General features: G+C 35.0%; 1 protein-coding gene across 2 annotated transcripts in view; it reads right to left on the bottom strand.

Annotated features, from left to right (window-relative positions):
- KPNA5 (karyopherin subunit alpha 5) overlaps positions 1-22,971 on the bottom strand; it is a 42,959-nt gene extending 19,988 nt beyond the window's left edge. Inside the window, exons 1-8 of one of the 2 annotated variants that reach the window (XM_072831577.1) lie at positions 22,723-22,971; positions 16,819-16,952; positions 15,310-15,411; positions 15,091-15,190; positions 13,592-13,686; positions 10,265-10,396; positions 8,520-8,608; positions 2,566-2,665 (exon numbers count right to left, since the gene is read on the bottom strand). In XM_072831577.1, the coding sequence (XP_072687678.1) occupies positions 2,566-2,665; positions 8,520-8,608; positions 10,265-10,396; positions 13,592-13,686; positions 15,091-15,190; positions 15,310-15,411; positions 16,819-16,952; positions 22,723-22,726 (756 nt within the window). In that variant the 5' untranslated portion in view covers positions 22,727-22,971. Of the gene's footprint in view, positions 1-2,565; positions 2,666-8,519; positions 8,609-10,264; positions 10,397-13,591; positions 13,687-15,090; positions 15,191-15,309; positions 15,412-16,818; positions 16,953-22,094; positions 22,115-22,722 lie in introns of those variants that run through there. The other variant, XM_072831579.1, reaches the window with a different exon arrangement.
- Between the last annotated feature and the right edge of the window lie 223 nt (positions 22,972-23,194).

Genomic DNA, 23,194 nt, shown 5'->3' with positions numbered 1-23,194 from the left:
CCTCTCTCTCTCTCTCTCTCTGTGGCTATCATAAATAAATAAATAAATAAATAAATAAATAAATAAATAAATAAAATTTTTTTAAAAATAAAAAATAAAAAGAAAGCTCAAATATGTGGTTTAGACTATCAGTTTTATAAATTATAAATTCATAAACTTTGAAAGTATCTTTCAAATAAGCAAATTCTTCAGGAAAAGCATCTCTATGAGAAAACTCTTTTTTTTTTTTAAAGATTTTATTCATTTATTCATGAGAGACACAGAGAGAGAGGGGAAGAGACACAGGCAGAAGGAGAAGCAGGTTCCATGCAGGGAGCCCGATGTGGGACTTGATCGCCGGACTCTGGGACCCGGCCCTGAGCCGAAGGCAGACGCTCAACCACAGAGCCACCCATGTGTCCCTGAGAAAAACTCTTTAAAAATGAGTTCTTTATATTAGATACCTGTTATTACAAAAATTTTTTTAAATCTTTACTGCTTGTCTATGGCTGAAGAACTCTTAAAAACCATGTAATACAATTAGAACACAAAAAGATCGCAAAATGTAAACAGTACTTAAAAAAAAGAATCCAATACTGTTACTAAGCAGGAAAAATGGAAAAAAATGAAACATAGGATTTTAAACTAGCTATACGTTTACAACCATTACTGCATAATTATCATCTTAACATATACACATACAGATGCATACTATTTCAAAAGCTAAGGGGAAAAAAACTACAAACTCTTAAGAGGAAAGTATTTTACAGAAAAACTTAAAATGAAAAACAATGCAAAAAACTCAATCAAAATACAGTTATCCCATACCATTTTTTAAAAGGTAAATTTTAAAAATTACTGATTGTTATGTTCAAACCATGAATATATAATTAGCAAGCCAATTCTACATATGCACATCTAAACCTACAAATAGCTGAAGGATTCATCACCATCAGTTGAATTGATCCTTATTATCTCCTCAAAATACAAACATTTTTTTCAATTCTATAATAATCATTGCCAAATGATGTTTTTATGTATAATGCATTTGTTTTTTAAAAAGGTCATTTACTAGGTACTTGTGTACCATATATTCTTTTCCTTGTATTATACTCAGTTCAAATACTCATCCCTTATGGTATTTCTACTCAAAGAAATACTTCTACAATAAAGTGAAAATTATAAAAAATCCTTTTAACTAATTAAGGCCATTGCTACATTATTTCATAACTTGTTTCCTTGAGGAACTGTGGTATAGCTTACACAAAACTTTTCTAAGATACATATTAAACCAAATTTCTAATTAGAATAATAATTTAGGGGGCACCTGGGTGGCTCAGAGATAAAGCATCTGCCTTTGGCTCAGGGTGTGATCCCAGAGTCCTGAGATGGAGTCCCATATTGGGCTCCCCGCAGGGAGCCTGCTTCCCTGTGTCTCTGCCTTTCTCTGTGTGTCTCTCATGAATAAGTAAATAAAATCTCTTCAAAAAATTTTTTAAAAATAAAACCAAATAATTTTGGGGATCCCTGGGTGGCTCAGCAGGTTAGGCATCTAACTCTCAATTTTGGCTCAGGTCATAATCTCACGTGTCATGAAATCAAGCCCTGCATTGGGCCCTGTGCTCAGTGGGAGTCAGCTTGAGATTCTTTCCCTCCACTCCTTCCCCATGTTGAGTGTGTGCCCTTTCTCTTTCAAATAAATAAATAAAAATTAAAAAAAAAAGTAATAATTTTGTTCCTCATTTTATTTGTAGCATACTTTACAATGCCTTAAACCAGCTTTAGTCATATTACATACTTGTCAATATATGTGGAATATGATTTGGAAAAATTTTATGGATGGTTATGGATAGTAATGGAAACATTTTATGAACTATGATTGAACCTCTAACATGCTATGGAGTGTGCTAAAAGATCAATAAATGATGGTACCAATGAGATTTTAAAGTTATGTTGGTGGTTCAGATGAAATGTGGCTAAATCTTAAATTTCAAATTGGAATGATAAAAGTATAAATGAGAAGGCATACCAACTCATGCATATTTTTGAATTAGGAATTTATTATTTTTTGCCCCCAGAAACTTTAACACTAAATCCTCACCAGATTTTAAGCTCTTCTTAGTGCTATAGTCAATGTTCCCCTTTCACTCATGGATACTGAATTCAAAAGAAGTGTAATAATAGCCCAGAAATTTAACTACGTTCTGTCTTTTTAACAATATCTTATTGGTAAGAAAATAGAACTAAAAATGGAGATTTGCTAATAATCTATTCTTGTAGCAGAATATGAACAGATGGGGAAAAAGATATTCTAAACAGATAAAAAGTACATTGGGAAAACACAAGCCACTGTGGACTTTTACTTTTCCAATTTTACAACTAATAGTGGACCTGGATGAATTACTTTAACCTTTTGGGGGATTTCAATTTCCTATACATGAGAACAAAACTAGAAGATTTGTAAGGTCAACACTAACATACATAAATATCAAGTGACAATGGTGGCTGAGAGGCAATCACATATATTATAAACAAACTTAAAAGTTTATGTAGATAGATTCCTTAATTTGTATATTTTACTCATACCTTACTAAAGTTTGGAGGAGGGTTTTTGCCTCTACATAAATTTGAGAGGGCCCATACAGCATTTCTGGTTGTTGTAAGTCTGTTTGAATTTGTTAATAACCTGCCAAAAAAAAAAAAAAAAAAGAAAGAAAAAAGAAAATTGTCACTTTACATTCATTTTTCCTCTTTAGCTATTTTATATCAGAAACTATGAAAATTCTCAGTATACTTTATAATGTAGTCAGTCTAATGTGGTAAAATTGGAAAAAGAAATTTAAAAAATCATTATATTTCTGGAAATAAAAATAAATATACCACTTTACTTTTAAAATTCTGAATCTATGATCTGAATAGGTCTTTACAAGACATAAAACATGTTCAAAATAAAGGATGTTATGGAAAATTGACTTACTTCTATATATTTTTTTAAAACTTTGATAGATTTATTATTTTGAGTCACAATATAAAGTAATAAATAATACAATTTTGAAGATTAAATCTTTTTACTGGGATTTTAGAGGACCAGAAAAGGGAATGCATAAAGTCTTACCAAGAGTAGCCTAACCATTATAAATTAAGGTCAAATCATCTTAGTAAAAAAAAAAAAAAAAAGCAAAATATTTGATCTGGTGCTTAAGCAAAATTATTTCTATATACTTTAAAAAAAAGTATTACCTTTTTTTTAGAACTATGAAAATAATACATTATACAATTTCAAGAAGCAAGGAATACAGGGTCAAACTGAATGAAGATCAGCTATTGAGAAGGCATGTTTGTTTTAAAAAGATTGTCTATTAGTATTCTCGAAGACAACCAAAAGTTGATAGTAACCAAGAAAACTTTTAGCTAGGAAAGGGCTGCAATGTGGTAGGAGAGATTTCAGGCAGTCTGACATATCCTTGCCCAACTCTTCCCCAGTCTGGCAGCAGTCTGAAGAAGAAAGCTAGTTCCCACTGTGAGTTCCTGATTCGAAAAGGGAGCTAAGGAGACCTGTTTTCAAGGAATAGTGTTTGTCTGTTTTGATCTGTGTAGGTGCCGTCTGAAGGACTGATACAAGGGGCATGCCTTTGCTTTGTCTAACTGGGAACTCTTTCATGAAGTTCAACAGGTAAATTTTCATCAAAAACCATGGAAGACAGAAGGCAGTGAGATTATATATTTAAACTGCTAAAAGAGGGACACCTGAGTGGCTCAGTGTTTGAGCATCTGCCTTTGGCTCAGGGCGTAATCCCAGAGTCCTGGGATCGAGTCCCACATCAGGCTTCCTGCATGGAGTCTGCTTCTCCCTCTGCCTATGTCTCTGCCTCTCTCTCTCTGTGTCTCTCATGAATAAATAAAATCTTTTAAAAATTTTAAAAAATAAAAAATAAACTGCTAAAAGAAAAAACTGTCACCTAAGAATTCTGTATCCTGCAAAACTAGCCTTCAAAATAATCAAAGAGAAAGTAAGATTCCCAGAACAACAAAAGCTAAGAAAACTCATCACCAGTAGATCTGCTTTACAAGAATAACTGAAAGGAGTCCTTTAGGCTGAAGTGAAAGGACAATAAACCATAACTCAAAACCAGAAGAAAAAATAAAGAATAAAAATAATCACATAGATAAGTATAAAAGGTGGTAAGTTTGAATTGTAATTTTTCTATATGATTTAAAAGACAAACACATAAAGCAATAATTATAAATCTACTTTAATTGCCATACAAGAGATAATGTAATTTTTCATGATGACTTAAAGGGGATGGGGCAGAGATGTACAGAAGCTGTTTTTTCATAGTATCACAACTAAATTGGTATTAATTCCAACAAGTACTGTAAGTTTAAGATATTAACTGTGCTCCCTGGATTAATCATTAATAGAATAGCTAAAAAATATACAGAAAAGGAAATGAGAATGGAATACAATCTCTTACCCCCAAAAATTAAACACAAAAGGTAGCAATAAGGAATTGAGAAACAAAAAGGATATAAAATATACAGAAAACAATAAAATGGCAGAAGTCCTTTCTTGTCAGTAATTATACTGAACGTAAACGGATCAAATTATTGAATTAAAAGGCAGTGACTGGCAGAATAACATTTTGTAAAAACTCAAAAACAAACAACAATCTATGAGTCATCTATAATACACTCTACAGATAATCACTTTATTTTTTTTTTTTTAAGATTTATTTTAGAGAGAGGGAGAGAGCGTGTGCGTGAGCAGGGGAGGAGGAGATGGAGAGGTAGAGAATCTCAAGCGGACTCACTGAGCAGAGACCCCGATGTGGGGCTCAATCCCACAACCCATGAGATCATGATCTGAGTCGAAATTAAGAGTCAGACGCTTAGCTGTCTGAGCCACCCAGGCACCCCAAAAGCTAAAACAATCTTGACCAAAAATTGAAAATTGAAGGACTCACATGTTCTGATTTCAAAATTTACCACAAAGGTAATCAAAACAATATACACCATTCAATGAATAAAGAATATTCTCTTCAACAAATTATGCTGTGATAAGTGAATGTCCCCTTACACCCCACATCATATAAAAAAGTTAACTTGAAACGGATCAAAGATGAAAACACAGGGGTGCCTGGGTGGTTCAATTGGTTAAGCATCTGCCTTCAGCTCAGGTCATGATCCCAGGGTCCTGGGATCGAACTCCATGTTGAGCTCTCTGCTCAGCAGAGAGCCTGCTTTTCCCTCTCCCTCTTCCTGATGCTCCCCCCACTTGTGCTCTCTCTCTCTCTCTCTCTCTGTCAAATAAATAAAATCTTTAAAAAGATGAAAATATAAAAGGTAACACTATAAGACTCTTAGAAGAAAACATAAGAGCAAATATTCATGACCTCTGATTTGGCAATGGTTTCTTATATACACCAAAAACATAAACGACAAAACGAAAAAATATGTAAACTGGATTTCATCAAAATTAAAAACTTTTGTGACTCAATGGACACTATCAAGAGTGAAGATAACCCTGAGAATGAAGATAACCTTGCTGCTATGGAAAATAGTTTGGTGGTTCCCAAGAAGTTAGAGTTACCGTATGACCCAGCAATTCTATCCATAGGTATACCTAAAAAGAATTGAAAACTACCATTCTAACAAAATCTTGTATAAGAGTATTTAGAATACTATTTAATCCAAAAGTCGAAAAAAAAAAAATGACCATCAACTGATGAATGGGTGAACAAATGTGGTAGTACATCCATACAATAGAATATTATACAGCCATAAAAATAATACTGATAAAAAAATTACTGATATACTGTAATATGAACTGTGAAAACAATATGCTATGTGAAAAAAGCCAGATACAAAAGGTGACACAATGTATGATTCCATTTATATGAAATAGCCAAAACAGGCAAATCCATAAATAGCATATTAGTGGTTTCCAAGAGCTGAGGCTAGGAGGAAACAGAATATGACAGCTTACCGGATATAGGGTTTCTCCTTGGGGTGCTAAAAGTTCTGGAACTAGATAGTGGTGATAGGTACAAAACACTCTTTAATGCCACAACTGTACATTTTAAAATAGTTAAAATGATAAATTTTATGTTATGTATATATTACTATATATTAAAAAAATAATCTGTTGTACAGGTTTCCCTAATTGTCTTCTAAAACCATTACTCATTTAGAAATAAAAAAAATTACACTGACTTTTTAAATCAGGAGCTGAGAAACTTTTTCAGTAAATATTTTAGACTTTCCAGGCCTTTCTCTGTGGCAACCATTCAACTCTGCTGATGCAGCACAAAAGCAATTGTAGATATAAAGTGAGCAAATGGAATGATTGTGCTCCAATAAAACTTAATTTACAAAACAGGAAGCAGGCCAGATTTGGCCTGAGGCCTGTAGTTGGCTAAACTCTGTTATATATGTTTTTCTTTATCTGTATTAATGGAATTATTATACAAATTAAAGTTAAAACAACAAATGTGTCAGTATATGAAATCTACAGTAATAAAAGATTTACATTTGCTGAAAGGTTTATGGTTACTGCAAAGTTACGCTTACTGTTAAACAAATGAAGTAGAATAAAACAAAACTCAAACAGAATTGATAAAACCGTACATTAATAGAAGTTTTACATTTACTTAAACATTAACTAAAATGTGAATTTCAATATGAACAGATAATCCATAATCTTAATAAAAGCCAATCACTTCCTTCCTTTTGCCCAACTAAAGTGGGAGCATCTAGTAGCTGAGGTGACATAATTACTCTTTCACTACTTTTCTCAATTTTTTAATGAACTTGAAACTTTCTAATTTTTTAAGCCTACTCCTGTTCTGAAATTTATTATGTTTATAACCAGCACTACATACCTGGGTACTTTTTCTCCATTAGAGCTTTATTTTTTAGTTTGGTTTCTTTGGTCATGATTAGAAGCTCCTTAGAACATTTAAAGGAATTAAAACTAAGAAATGCTTACTTACTATTTCATAAACCATTGCCAACTTGAGATATTAACAAATAAGAAAACAAGACAGAGAGCAAAAGTAAAAAGAAATAAAGTGCTTAATCTATGAACCATATTATCAGGCCAAAAAAATCTCAAATTGAAAATTTAAGAGATACTTTTGATAGTATGAATTTCAAAATAACTGATATTGAACTCTAAATCACTATTTTCTTTCATAGCTCAGTTAAATTCCCAAAACTCTGGATTAATTTTGAGTAAGTCCAAAGTTAATGACATAATGACATCGTAGCAAGTGGTTCAGTAGCCTGCACATAGGTAAGTATTCAATGTTGAGTGAAATACTGTGAAATCACTCGGTCTATGGAAATTTACTCTCTCTAAAGGAATAACATATCTTTTGCAAACTAGTAACTAAAAATTTATTCTTCCTATTCAATTCTTCAGCTTGGAAAATATGGCTAATAACACAGAAATGATAAAATTTTTCCTTTCAACCATCTCCTCAGTTTTTCCTTTTTCACCACCTGCAGGTGGCATCAAACCAAAAAAAAAAAAAAAAAACAACAAAAAAAAAGTCCACTTAGTAAATAATAATAACCAAGATTAATAAAGGAATCTACCCCTCAAATAATTCTATGTGGGACACCTGGGTGGCTCAGCAATTTAGTGCCTACCTTCAGTCCAGGGCTTGATCCTGGAGTCCTGGGATCGAGTCCCACCCATATTGGGCTCCCTACATGGAGCCTACATCTCCCTCTGCCTGTGTCTCTGTGTCTCTGATGAATAAATAAAATCTTTTAAAAAAATTTTTTTATGTAATTTCTGTAAAGATCCTTACATTATAGGGTAATTGCTTTTCTAAAAAGTGTATAATGTATTTGAAAAAGAAACCAGTAGATAAATCATTTAAGTAAATTCTAATTTTGAAAGAAAAATCTCTTATGATCTTTGATCTCTGAACATTTCAACATCAAATATAAAAACCTGATATCCTAAATACATCATCTGTTCATGTACTAAAGATGCCCTTCTTTAGCAAAATTTAAATTTTTATTGTACTAAAAATTACTACATACTCTTATTTTGTATAATTATTATTTCAACACAGTAAGCATCAATACACAATAAACACTGTTAGTGGCACCTGAGTGGCTCGGTCAAGTAAGTATCTGCTTCTGGCTCCAGAAACCTGGGACTGAGCCCTGTGTCAGGCTCCCTGCTCAGTGCCTGCTTCTCCCTCTCCCTCTGCCGCTCCTCCTGCTTGTGCTCTCTCACTCTCCTCTCTCTCTCTCAAATAAATAAATAAAATCAAAAAAATAAAAAATAAATAAAACACTGTTAAGTATAACTTAAGTACAGCTTAAGAGGATATAAAAGAAATGATAAATTTGGAATTTTTTGTTTGTTTTACCTACGTTTAAGCTATTGCTCTTGCAAATACAGCTAACCATATACCAAATTGAAAAGCATCACTGAAGAACATAATTATGTATGTAGAATATAATGTAGAATATAGTTTTCTATTCTGAAACTAGTATTAATTCGTGATAGAGGTACTTACTCTAAAAGAGGTGGAAGTATTTCACAATTCAAAACAAAATCTCTACATTCTGCATTGTCACCAGCAATATTACCAAGTGCCCAAACAGCCTTAGGAAAATGAGAAAAAAATATTCTGTTACAATATCTTAAATGAGATACTCTCTCTACAGAATGAACAAATAGTTTACAAATTCTTAAAAAAAAAAATGAAAACATGCTAATAGGACAGTAAAGAACGTTTAAAAGTACCATTTATTAACAATATTTTTAATCAACCGAAGAACAGGGCATTAACATTTTTTAATTACACTAGTGAAATTATTATTCTGTTCAACGAAGGGAAAGTCTGTCTATGCTGAATCTACATGGAGACAAAATATATCAATTTAGTGAAATTTGCAATTACCTATACCTATGCCAAGGAATCCACTCACTGGGTAAGGACAAATTTGTAAAAGGGAAGGAGAGACAAAATATAGAAAAGTGAAGTAAAGATACTACAAGAATTGGCTTGGATTGATCTTTGAAAATAAGTTTAGAATTAGTCCAGGTTCATTCTAATTTTTTAAATAATTAGAAGTAGAAGATCAAATTATTCACTTATTAAATTTCAATTAAATGAATTATGCAAATGCAACTTATCATTTCATTACATTCTCACTTCAAATTTTTAAAGTCAGTTCAAAAGTAGACATAAGTTACTTTTTCAATTGGGAAAATTTTAATACCTAAAACATGGGTCAAAAATATTTTTAACATTTACTCTAGACCTAAATTTATTTTCTATTTTTTAACAAAAATTTTTATTTTTGTTAAAGGCACTTTAACCAAGGCACTTTAACCAACTAAGCCATAGAACCACCTTAAGAAAAAATTTTTGAAGTAAAGAGATTTTTCACCCTGAAGTCTAATATTCTGTTGGTGGGGAAATCAGTATATGTAACTTCTTCAAAGGTCAACTTTGAAATATTAAGAATTTAAAAAATTTTTCATTTGCCAGGGTTAAATCATTTTGCCTAATGAAATAATCAAGACACACATACAAACTGAAATATAATGATATTCATTATAATATTAATATTAATTAGTTGAAAATAATTTTAATATATAATAAAAGGTAACAAATTATGGTACATACCTGACTAGATAATGTGTAATGAGTAAAATTTTCTTGGAAGAATAGTTCATGTCATTAGAAAAGGCTCCCAATATCAATTAAGTGGGGATAAAAAACCATATATATAAAAAACTAAACAGATGAATGGAATGGTGGACCAACAGATCGATTTGCAATAAAAATAGTTCAAAAACAGAAATTTCAAAACATTTTATTTTCTTTCATTGGTACAAAGTATATGTGATTAAATTTTCCCTCTTTACGACTCTGAGAATTTACTTATAAATGTTTATTTAAAAATAGTTCCATTAAAAATAATGTGGTATTTTAAAAAGACACAACAAAATAATTCTATGTACATGCAAAAAATACAGAGTCAGACTAGCTCAGGTTTAAAACTTGGTTCAGCAATTTACTGTGACTGGGTAAATTACTAATTCTGAGTTCCAGTATGCTGTTTTATACTCAGGAATAGTAATTTCTGATACCTGAGATCACACTTAGAGAGAACCCAGGATTATGCCTGAGACAGTTCATTCTGCCTTCTTTCTAAATTGACACTGAACAAAAATTACTACATTTTAACAAATGCAAGGCACCTGCAACTCTCTAGAGGACATTAAAATCTAGTAAATATAAAAACATACCTGCTCTTGCACATCTTCATGCTCTGAATTAAGAAGTTTAATAAATATTGGAACAGCCCCAGTTTCAATCACTACCTTGGTATGCAGAAAAGTTCCAGATGCTATATTAGTTAATGCCCATGCAGCTTCAAACTAAGGAAATAAATGAAAGCACCAAAGAAATGTCAGAAAGAAAGGAAGAAGAGAGGGAGTAAAGAGTTAGCTGGACAAGCCTGTATGATTTATGATTATAGAAGATTAATCAGATTTCATAAATAAAACCCTTAGTTTTAAAAAAGGATTCAATTTGGAAAAACAAAAACTGAGAAGAACATAATGAAAGATTTCAAAATCGTGAATACATGAACACATGTGAAATTATAATTCACAAAACTCCTAATGGTTACTATTCAGAGAGCCAGGTGTCCTAAAGCAAGCAGTTCAAAAATCAATGAGACACTACTTAATAAAGCAAAAGTATTTTTATGGAACTTAGAATCCTAAAAGGTACTTTTGTTTCCTTAGGGATGGATCATCTAGTTCCAACCTCCCCATTTTAAGAAATTAAGAAACTTAGAATTCCAGAGACTTAGCTGACTTGTTCAAAGTCAGAGTTCACTATGAGCAGATCCACAAGCAGGGCTCATAGTACTCCTATGAGCAACAGAACCTCTGAGAAGTCACTCATATCAATCCTACTTAAATTCTGATATACTAAAAAAAATAAAAAATAAATTCTGATATACTTAAATGAGATAGATTTGTAACAAAACAGAAAATTCAATCCATGGTTCCCAATACACAATTAACTAGTGAATTACTGAAAATGATCTACAAATTAACAAACTAAGGAGTGACTATAACTTTAAAAATATTTGGCATAGACAACTTTTCACATGAAAGGTACCTATCACTATGATTAATAGAATGAAAACTCATCCAAAAGTATTATTAAAAGGTATGAAAATAGTTACTATCATGTGTAAGTCTAAATTTCTAAGGGAGGAATTTATATTGGAAAAATATAATCCTAGTCCTAATCCATACTCCTAACCAATTCTAAACAAACAAAGAACAATTAAAAAGTTACCCCCTAATATTCTCCTAGGTATACCCAGGAGAAAGCATTAAAGACTGCTGAATTCACAAGTTGACAAAATAGATAATTAACAATAAAAGAACAATAAAAGGAGTGATATGACTAAGCAGGGAATTATAGCAAACTGGAGAGCATAATTATGGTATTTCTAAAAAGAAGGGGAAAAAAATAACTTTATTGAAAAAAATAACTTTATTAAAAAAAAAATAGGGTGGGCCCAGGTCCTATTCAGGTCCACTAGATCTTTACTAAGTGGCAGGAATGCCATCTCTTCTGATTTGTCAAAAGAAGCCAAAAATCTAGATTTTCATATGAAATTCCCAACGTTTTAAAGGCTAATATCTAAATGTGAATACATTTTTAAAACACATGCAGGACAAACAAAACTTGTTTGTAGGCCAACATGGCTTGTAGCCCTCCACTGGAAAACCTTTTCAACAGACCAATAATCAGAATTAGCATATTTCATATGATCTTGGGTAATAGAACAAAGCTACAGCTATCCCAAGCCCATATTGCTGAATTTTGTTAAGTCTTAACTGCAATGATTAATACATGCCAAACTCCCCAATGTTCTTCTTGAATACTCTACGCTTTTTGGAGCTGTTCCCACAACCTGGTAATAACTTTCTTCTTTTTGGGTTGCCAACTCTCGTTCATCCTTGAGACTAGCCACACAATACTACCTTTGTGAAGTCTTCTTTAACTTCCCTTACACAGATGAGTAATTATGTTCTGTGCTCCTAAAACACTTTGTTTATAGTTCTGATATAGCACTAAGTATACTACGGCATCAAAAATCTGTTTACATGTTTGTCTTCCCCAAAAAAGAGTGAAGAATTTCTGCAGAGAGGGACAATATTTTAATTTTGTAATACAAAGACTTACAATATACGGCTAAAACTAGCACGCACTCAGTTTTATTTATACATATTTACTCATTTCCTCTTTCATTCATTTAGAATTAAAATGCCAAATAATAAGCTATATAAATCCTGCAACTCTTGGGTGGCTCAGTGGTTGAGCATCTGCCTTCGGCTCAGGGCATGATCACAGAGTCCCGGGATCAAGTCCCACATTGCGCTCTTTGTGTGGAGCCTGCTTCTCCCTCTGCCTGTGTCTCTGCCCCTCTCTCTCTGTCATGAATAAATAAATAAAATCTTTAAAAAAAAATAAGCTATGTATCGGGAGACTTGGGTTTTAGTATGGAGTTGGGGCTTAGACATAAAACAAATGGACTAGAAGTCATGACCTTTAGTCCTTACAGCGCTAACACCCAAAGACTTTGAAAACTAATGCACAGTATGACTATATATAATACCAAGTGGCTTTTTCCTCAGGCATCCTTATTGTAAACACTCTCAAAATTTTTCAGCATAAAAGTCATGATAGGTAACGTTCACATGTGCAACACATTCCTTTGCTTATTATCTAAAATGTGAAGAGCTTTTCTAAGTTACTCAGATAAGTGGAACACTATTTTAAGTTGCAATTTCAACAACTCTTACTCAAATAAATACCAGTAACAATCTTCTACTACTGACAATAGCACAGATAAACTAGGTGCAGGTCTTGTGCAATTCCTGATAGATTAGATTCCACACTGTACTCCTACATAAGAATATATATAGCAATGAAGTCAGGAAAAGCAATCTTTCTTAAAAAAACAGTAAAACACTTGCAAACTTCAGTAATTTACTATTAGCAGCCAATTACCTGGAAGATATCTTACAACTGTCACTACAATATAACTGAGAAGCAATGCTCATTTAGAGAAACCTAACTTTGGTCATGTTTTTAGTTGATTATATTCATTTCATTTTTTTCAAAAAAAAAAAAAACAATTAATCAAATAAAAATATTTTAAGAGGTAAAAGTGTTTATACTAAAAAGTTACAACCCTAAATAACTAAGAGCCAAAAAAAAAAAAAATTATTCATTAACATTTTAATTTGAGGTTTTCTAAAATGAAAAAGTTATTAAAGGTTGACATGTACAAAATTTTTATTACCATTAGGAATCATTTTATATAGTTTTCCCAAATATTTTAAATAAAATAACAGTCCCAAGAAGAAACCAGCAATCATAACATGACCAAGGCAAGACAGGTGGCAGGCACTACCTCTTCCTTTAATTACCAAGTATTTCCTGAATGCTTACAATATATTTAGCATTGCAGAGGTTCACTAGAAACTTTCATTGTATGTTATTTCTCAAAGGACATTAAGAAAGAAAACTTTAGAACTCACCTGTAAAGTACAATTTTCATTTCTTTCAAGAAATTTCACAAATCTCTGTACAACTCCCGGTTTCTGTATAACCTGATCTATTGGTGGGTTAGGTTCTAAAAATTAAATAAGAATTAAGTTATTACACAGACACAAAAAGACAATAACCTGGTCCCTGTGTCAATTTACAGGATGCACAAAATAACTCTTTCCTAGGTTTTACTGACCAAGTTTAAAACCCTTAGGTGGACTTAACGGAAGTAAACAAATATTCTAATAATTGCAGTGCTACTGGAAAGCAAATTCTTATTCATTAATTATAGTAAGAGAAATTTTAAAATATTTTCTACACAAAAATTTAAATTTTTTAAGTTGAAGACTGTTTGTTAGAAGGTTACCTTCACAACATGGAGTATTACAGCCTAACACTCAAAACACCAACTGATAGATAATGTTCCTGCTAATTCTTTATAAGCATACCCCAGGCAATGTCTCCTCCTCCCCTACCAACCATTTTCTAATGTTTCTCAGCCAAATGATACTCTATTTCATCAGATATCATTCATTATTCACAGAAATGCTACTGGATTATGTAGGATTCTTTATCAATTTTCATGAAATGCAGAAGGCTTTTAAGAATCATAAAATCTCTAGGAAATTTTAAAACAAAGATATGCAAAATTAAAATCAAGATATTTCAGCTATTGGCAATCTAAGTACTAACAACTCTTTTTTTTTTTTTTTTAAGATTTTATTCATTCATTCATGAGAGACACAGAGAAAAAGAGAGACAGAGAGACAGAGAGGCAGGGACACAAGCAGAGGGAGAAGCAGGTTCCATGAAAGGAGCCTGATGTGGGACTTGATCCCGGGTCTCCAGGATCACACCCTGGGTTGAAGGCTGGTGCCAAACCGCTGAGCCACCCAGGGATCCAGTACTAACAACTCTTTCTCCCTCCCTTGGCTTCAACATAAAATATACTCTCGTGATTCTCCAGAAACTTGTCTGTTAATGTTCCCTATATATAAAACAAAAAGGATTAAAAAATACTTCCTTTAGGGTTCCCTGACTGGCTCTGTCATTACAGCAAGTGATTCTTGATTTTGAAGTTGTGAGTTTAAGACTCACATTGGCCATGGAGCTTATTTAAATAAACTTTATTAAAAAAAATAGATCTATTTACATGTACATTTTATTTTATTTTTTTAAAGATTTTATTTATTCATTCATGCGAGACAGAGAGAGAGAGGCAGAGATACAGGCAGAGGGAGAAACAGGCTCTCTGCAGGAAGCCCGACGTGGGACTTGATCCTGGGACTCCAGGATCACACCCTGGGCTGAAGGCAGGCGCTAAACCGCTGAGCCACCCAGGGACCCCCTACAAATACATTTTAAAGAAGAATTAAGAACTAATGACCTACTGACAAGGAAAATGCCTTAAAATAAAAAATATCTAATAAGTAAAACTCTATTACAGAATCTTATAATATCAAATAAGCAAATTGAAAACAATTCTTGCCTTTAGAAAGTAGCTTTCTAAATTTCTGAGTTGCTGTTAGCTGTTGATCAGCATTGTTAGAAAATATCATCTGAACCATATCTGTGGTGATAACTTCTTCCTAAAACAAAGAAAATATACTTTATCACTTAAATATTTTACATGAATAATCACTGCTATATTCAGTAGCTCTGAAACATTGATGAAGTATAATTTGAAAAACATTTTTATAATACCTACCTCTGGAATGGGTACAGTGGAACTGATATCTGGATCCTGGATAGGACTTTCTAGCATAGATTCATCATTTCTGGGCAGAGAGACATTTCTTCGTTTGAACAACTGTAATAAAAAGAAATCACTTTATACACTGGGCTTTCCATAAAACACTGAATTCCCATAGAATTATATTTTTTATTTAAGTAAACAAAACAAACTGATGATTTAAAATTCTAAATAGTATTTCTCAATCACTGTACCATGATAACCTAAATTATCTTTGAAAAGTTAGAACTTTCCAAAGAGCTTGGTTAGCTCTTATCCTGCAGACAGACTGCTTTGGGTCGTTCTTAACCTCAGGTCTTCTACCAATGGCCGGTCCCATAAGTGGAGTACACATTTACATTTTACAGCATTCAAAAAGCACATATGCTCACACTGATATATGAGATGTCTAAGAGTTTTTCCAAGAAAATATTAATAAAAAAGCAAATTAGTTACATAGGAGAAATAATGCGATATATTAACAAACATATAGCAGATTACTAAGGAATAGAGAACACCGCTCAACGAAATATGGCCCTATCCTTATTATTTCAAGAATGAATAAAAATAAAGAAAAAAAAGAGGAATGAGGCATAGTGAGGTCACTGAGGGGGATATATGGATCATTTCCTATATCAAAATATACAAAAAAAATCTGGTATATTCTTTTTGATAGCTGAAGAAATACTGCTCTTCTTTAACCAGTATACATTTCTTTCTAATCATTTACTCAACAGACTTTTTTTGAGTCTTTACTATATTATAGCAGGGACTGATAGTAAGGACTGTGTTAGATACTATAGATAGGGAGATGATAAATCGTATATCTAAAAGAGGAGGACTTTCCCTACTTTTTATTATTTGCTAGTCCTTCCTATACATTAATTTTAATTCATGCACGTGAGGACTAAACCCTCTTAATTACTTATATATACTTCTAAATTTAAGTATATCTTGGAATGAAAAATGTTGAGATATACTCTTTTAAATGATTTTTCCGTTCCTTATGTCACATATACAAAGTTCAAAACACAGAAGGCTAGGAGAGCTAGCTGGCTAATGAGACTATAGAAGGAACAGTATGAGTGGCATAGGAAGAAGACTGTAATTAACTTAGGAGCAAGAACTGTGAAAATCACAAAGCAACAAATGAAAGTAATGTTTTTGTCAAATTTTATAATGACAAATGGAAGTGATCTAAATAGGCTCAAGAGTAAGAAATTCCTTAACACTGGGATAAAACATGATGAACATAAAATGTTTATCAATAAAACAGAAAAGCTATTCCTCTCAGTGATTAAAAATAGCATAGGATTCTGATTCATGAATTATTCCTGTAGTCTAATAAAGAATAGATTTATTCAATCTCCTAAAAATATTTTTTCATTTTAAGTTATCTAAAAATAAGCAATAATAATGTAACTTCTAAAATCTATATAATGACGTTTCTGTGTTACACAGAATTAAATATTTTAAGACACCTACCTGCTCTTCCCTTTTTTGTTTTCGAAGTTGTATTCCTTCTTCTTCTCTTCGTCTACGCATCTCTTGGGGATTTAGGGCTTTATTCTTATAACTTTTCATCCTATAGTTATCTTTCCCTGGACTAGCCATGGCATCTTAAGGGTAGGAGAGAAGAAAAAACATACTGACAATTCTCAAAACAACATGAGATGTCTACTCAAGGAAAACTAAGTTCATGCTTACGGCTTAAATAGACAGACAAAATTAATTCTTAAAATTATGTATAAAGAATATGTTCCCTCATTCCCATATCAAAATGGAAACAAAAAGATCAAAATATTTTTGGACTAAACTATCAAATAATGGATTTTGGTTTTAATACAGATAAAGTCATTGACCCTAACTTCACTGATTTTAAGATGCACTCCCCAGTGCCTGGTGTTTTGATCTTTCTGAAGTGGGACGCATCTTAACATCATTGTCAGCTAGGATATAATCAATCATGAAATAGTTGGGTAGAAAGCTTCTATACTACAGCTCCTGGCAAGATCTTATTTTCAATGGAATATGGTATTAGGCTTCAATAAGCAGACCTCAAACATTTTGGGGGGTCTGGCTGCTTTCGTTTACTTCAGAACTAAGGCTCCATGGGTCATGAATTCAGTCATGACTGCAATACTAATTTGCAGTACTACTGTATAATTACTTCTTTTTAAATACTGAAATACTTGTATACTTTATTTTTAAGTAGTTTTAATATAAATGTATTTTAAAACATTAACATTTACATAAACTTCCTTACAAGTATGTTTACAATACTTTATATAACATTTTCCATTTAAAATAACGTGATAGGCACGCCTGAGTGGCTCAGTCAGTTAAGCATCTGCCTTCGGCTCGGGTCATGACCCAGGGTCCTGGGATCAACCCCTACATCAGCCTCTCTGCTTCGAGGGGAACCTACTTCTCCCTCCCTCTGCTTGTGCTCTCTGTCAAATACAATCTTTACAAAAATAAAAAAATAAAATAATGTGATAATTTTACTTTTGGAAACCAGAGAGAATGTTCGTGATCAATTAATGCTTATAAAATAAACAGAAGAAAAGGCTGGCATTTATCTGCCATTTCTGATGTTGAAGATAAACTAATTATACAATAAAACATATGCATTAAATCCTGTAAGAGCACAGAAGATATAGCAACTAATTAAGGAGCTAAAGGAGCTCTGAAATTTATCTTAAAAGAGCAAGAATTTGCCAGAGAAGAGGATGAAGAGAGAAAAGGGAAGGAATAAGCATTTCAAGCAGAGGGAATATATGCAAAGGCAGCATTCTTACAGAAGACTGGCATAAACATAAAACGGTAAGAAATTAAGTATGCCTGAACAAAAAAGATTTGTGGGAGAAAAGGCAGGAGATAAAGCTAGATAGAAAGGTAACTAACAACACATATGGTTCCTGAAATCAAGTTGAGAAATTTGGACTTGATCCTGAGTAAAGAAATTTTAAAAATTAAAGAGATTGTTTCAAACTTTGATGATAAAGAACTGAACTAAAACAGTAGCTTAACTGGAAATGTAGAAGACTGGCTGATTACAGAAACATTGCAGAACTGATTCAATAAGAATCAGAGACCAAATAAATGTAAGGAATATGTGGTGAAGAAGAAAAAGTAGCTTAGAATGACTCCATGGTTTTTAGCTTGAGATATTTCAGTACAGCAACAAAATAAGCCAAGACAGGGAATAAAGATGGAGTATCAGAGCGATGGTTTTGTTTGATTGCTTACTTGTTTTTGAGCTTGTTTTGAGATGAAAGCAAAAAATTGTTTTATTTTTTTAATTTATATACAGTAAAAATATCACTCTTTTGGTATAAAGTTCTATGAGTTTGACAAATGCACAGGCAATAAAGATACAGAATAGCTCCATGTTCCCTAAAAAACCTGGTTGCTGCTCCTATTAACCCTTCTCCCACCCTTAACACCTGGTAACCACTGATTGGGTTCTCCATCTTCAGTGTTCTGACTTTTCCTGAATTTCACATAAATGGATTAATAACAGAAGTCTTACTTTGGCTTAAATTAGCGAAATTGGAAATGCAAAATGTTCTTAAATTGGCTTATTTTATTTAGCACAGTGTATTTGTGTGATCCATACTGTTGGCATATATTGACAATTTATTCCTTCTTATAGTTGAGTAGTACCTTATTGCATAGATATTCCAGTTTATCCACTCATTAGTTGAAGGACATTTAGGTTGTTTCTAGTTTAGTGCAGTTATGAAGAAATCTGTTATAAATATTTACATGCAGGTTTTTGTGTAAATATAGGTTTTCATTTCTCTTCAGGTAAATATTTAGAAGTAGGATTGATAGATAATATGGCAAATGTATGCTTCATTTTTTATAAGAAATTGCAGAGTATTGTACCATTCTGCATTTCCACCAGCAATGTATAAGACTTCCTGTTGCTCTGTGTTCTGTCTACACTTGGTATTGTCAGAATTTTGTTGTTAATTGTAGCCATTCTACTAGATGTATAGTAATTTTCATTTTAAAGATGTTATAATTATATACTTATTAATACTTAGGGCACATACAGGAGATTAAGACCTATAGATGGTTAAAAAATAGGGTCAAAACTGATGAAGAGTCCAAACTGATCACCCAAGATCATGCAGAGCTATAAAAGAGAGATGGCCAAGGGAGAAATCTTGAGAACGTTTACCTTCGATTGGGAAAAGGAAAGAGCAAAGGAAACCAAAAGAAATAGGTCAGAGGAATAAGATAATCAGAAGTAAGAGTCCTGAAAGAGAAGGGAATTCAAAAGACAAAGGAGTATTTCATTTGTAGTAGCACTAAAAATAAGTCACTCAATTTATTCATTCATTGATTCATTGAACGAATACAAGTTCCAACAATAAGCTAAATACCACATGAGGCAAAAGATGTGATAATTAGGTCACTGGTAAAGACAGAAAAATTTCATTATAGGTGGAGCTAAAAGTAGAATGGAATAGGCTGAGCACTTCAGAATGATTTAAGAGGTACTCTCTGTCTTTGAACCTATCACATGTATATTCTAGCAATTAAAGTGCATTTATAATTGACGAAAATCCTTCTTTCAAAGGATTTAATGAATGGATTGCAACAATACTGTGGACCTACAAATACTTATCATTAGAAACAGCTCAATCTAACTTTATTAATAATAACAATGTTCAGCATTATTCTCTAAGCATTTCATATATAAAAATTGTTTTATTAATAAGAGTTTAGGCTCTGGGAAGAGAAAAACAGAGATAAGTTCACTGCAGAGCAAACTGGGCTTCAACATTACTTGTTGCATTACGCTCAATAAGTATAAAACATTTTAGCAAAATGAAATGTTCACAGCAATAAGCATCTTAGTATTTATCACCTACAACATTAGGCTTTTCCAGGTCACTGGCCTCTAATTTTTTTTTTAAATTTTTTTTTTTATTTATGACAGTCACACAGAGAGAGAGAGAGGCAGAGACACAGGCAGAGGGAGAGGGAGAAGCAGGCTCCATGCACCGGGAGCCCGACGTGGGATTCGATCCCGGGTCTCCAGGATCGCGCCCTGGGCCAAAGGCAGGCGCCAAACCGCTGCGCCACCCAGGGATCCCCTCTAATTGTTTTTGATCACATATCCTCATGTATGCAAAATATATTAGTGCATTCATCCCCACATTTATTTATATACAAGTATTTCTAGGCTAAAATTCCATCCCATTATAAAATTAACAAAAGTTTTTTTAAAAAGGGAATAGTTTTAAAAGGTAAAGAAACAATTTCTAATATCTTCTCCCCACATTTGATTCAATCACCTTGTGCCTCCCCAACCTACACACTCAACACTAGTACTTCTAAGACCATTATTCTAGGTGACCACAATTAAAACCATGAATATACATTTGGGGAATATAAAAAATAGTGAAAGGGAATAAAGAGGAAAGGAGAAAAAAAGAGTGGGAAATATCAGAGAGGGAGACAGAACATGAGAGACTCCTAACTCTGGGAAACGAACGAGGGGTGGTGGAAGGGGAGGTGAGGTGGGGGGGGGGGGAGGTGGTGGTGACTGGGTGACCAGCACTGAGGGGGGCACTTGATGGGATGAGCACTGGATGTTATTCTGTATGTTGGCAAATTGAACACCAATAAAAAATAAATTTATAAAAAAATAAAACCTTGAATATAAATATGTCAACCAAATAAAATCTACTCCCAACAACTCATGAATCATTGGTTTCCTTTTCGGATATAGTACTAACTTCTTACTGAACACCTGCATCCTCACTGCAGTTGCTTTAAACCGGACAAGTCCAAGAAAAGTCATCTCTTAAAGGTGCCTGGCCCAACAGGATTGTTCCCTTTTCTATCTTTGCTATCTCATACAAATTATTTTTTAAAAAGATTTTATTTATTCATGAGAGACACAGAGAGGGAGAAGCAGGCTCCCTGCAGGGAGCCCGATGGGGATGGGGGGCTGGATCCCAAGGACCCCTGGATCACGCCCTGAGCCCAAGGCGCTCAACCACTGAGCCACCCAGGTGCCCCTCATACAACTGATTTCAAAAAGAAAAAATGACATTCACATACTTCGAGGTTGCACAAAGGATTTCCTTTTATTTTCAGTCATAAGCTTATTTTTTTTCTTCACTTAGCTCTTTGAAAATACTGGCTTGGGGATCCCTGGGTGGCGCAGCGGTTTGGCGCCTGCCTTTGGCCCAGGGCGCGATTCTGGAGACCTGGGATCGAATCCCACATCGGGCTCCCGGTGCATGGAGCCTGCTTCTCCCTCTGCCTGTGTCTCTGCCTCTCTCTCTCTCTCTCTTTCTCTGACTATCATAAATAAATAAATAAAATTTAAAAAAAAAAAAAAAGAAAATACTGGCTTGAGGCTGGGAAAGTAACTGGAATTTGAACTTCTTCTATTTATCAACCGAATTTCTCATGCCCCTAAAAAAAAGCCTCCATTCCTATGGGTGCCTAGCAGCAAAAAAAAAAAAAAAAAAAAATATTTAACATCGGCACAAGACGGGGAGCCTGCCTGCCGACTAGAGCCCCGACAACCGAACAGGCAGCGAAGACGAGACACAGCTGAACCTTGTTTACCAAGAAAAGTCGCTTCCCTACAGAATAAGAATCACCGAGCGTTGTAATTAAGAGACACCAGGTCAGAGGTCCGTTCTCTTGGGGAGAAAAAGAAAAAAAATGTTTTAAAAGCCTAAGTGTAAATGCCGATGTCCTAGTCTTTTGAAGCATCACTATACCGTTTCAGAGCTTTCGGATCCTTCATCTCCTAGGCACCGCCGAGGAAAACACCTATTAAATTTCCATCTTGGGAGGGGAGGCAGATGACAGGCCATCAGAGAGAAGCATGTAACCCACCCACCCTTGCCGGCGTGGACAGGAGCCCCCCCCCCCCCCGCCCCGGGGCACCTGCACCTGCACCTGGCGCGCCGCGACCGTGCGGCAAGTAGGCCCCCGGGGCCACCACCCGGGCCGGATTCCGGGCCCCGGGGAACTCGTAACGCGCTGCCTGAGCCACGCAGACGCCGCGTCCCGGGAGCGAGCGACCTCCGACCAGCCCTCGTACCGAGAATCGGGGCCCAGGCCCGGGGCGGCGGCACCGGCTCGGCCCGCAGGGCTCCTCCCGCCTGCGAGGCTCTGCGTTCCCGCACCTTCGCGGCAGCGAACACCGGGTCCGGCGGCCACGCCCCCGCGGTCTCCCCGCGGTACACCGGGGGGCGGGGGGGAACCCCGATACCCGGCAGCACGGCCTGTCCTCGAGCCTCCGCCAGCAAAGGGGCAAGTAACGGTGGCCCCTGGACCCTGTAACTCCCAAAGGGACCTGGCCCGGGGTTCTCACCCAACCTGGCCTGCCCGCCCCCGACTTACCCATTAACGTAGCACTCTAGCCGGCGTATTAACTGCCCAGTTCCCGGCGGCGGCGTCCGCTGCAGGTAACCGCGGGGCCGCCACTCCGCCCCCAGCGTCCAGCGCAGCGACCAAGCCGGCAGCTCAAGATGGCGGCTCCCGGCGCCCCTTCCCCGAGACCCCGAGGCTCGGCTCCCAGAAGCCCTTGCACGCAAGCGAGCGGCCTAGCTCCACCCCTCAAGGGGCGTGGCCCGCATCTGCCCCGCCCCCCGCCCCGCCTCCCGGGTGTCAGCCGGGAGCGCGCGCGGTGGCAGCCGCGTGTCCTCCCGACCTCGTCCTCCGCGCGAGCTCCCCTCCATTCACACTCATGCGTGGGTTGCGTTTGCAGATTCAGTCATTCATCCTTCAAGGTGGTGTGGATGGGGAGCCTAAGCGGCGCCGGGCGCTGTCACCGAATAGTAGAGCCGCGCTGGGGGTGCACGACGGAAAATGC

The sequence above is a fragment of the Canis lupus genome, chromosome 1, assembly GCF_048164855.1.
Source record: "Canis lupus baileyi chromosome 1, mCanLup2.hap1, whole genome shotgun sequence".
Lineage (NCBI taxonomy): Eukaryota > Metazoa > Chordata > Mammalia > Carnivora > Canidae > Canis > Canis lupus.
Note: the sequence above shows the minus strand (reverse complement) of the source record. Positions and strands in the feature narration are given on the sequence as shown.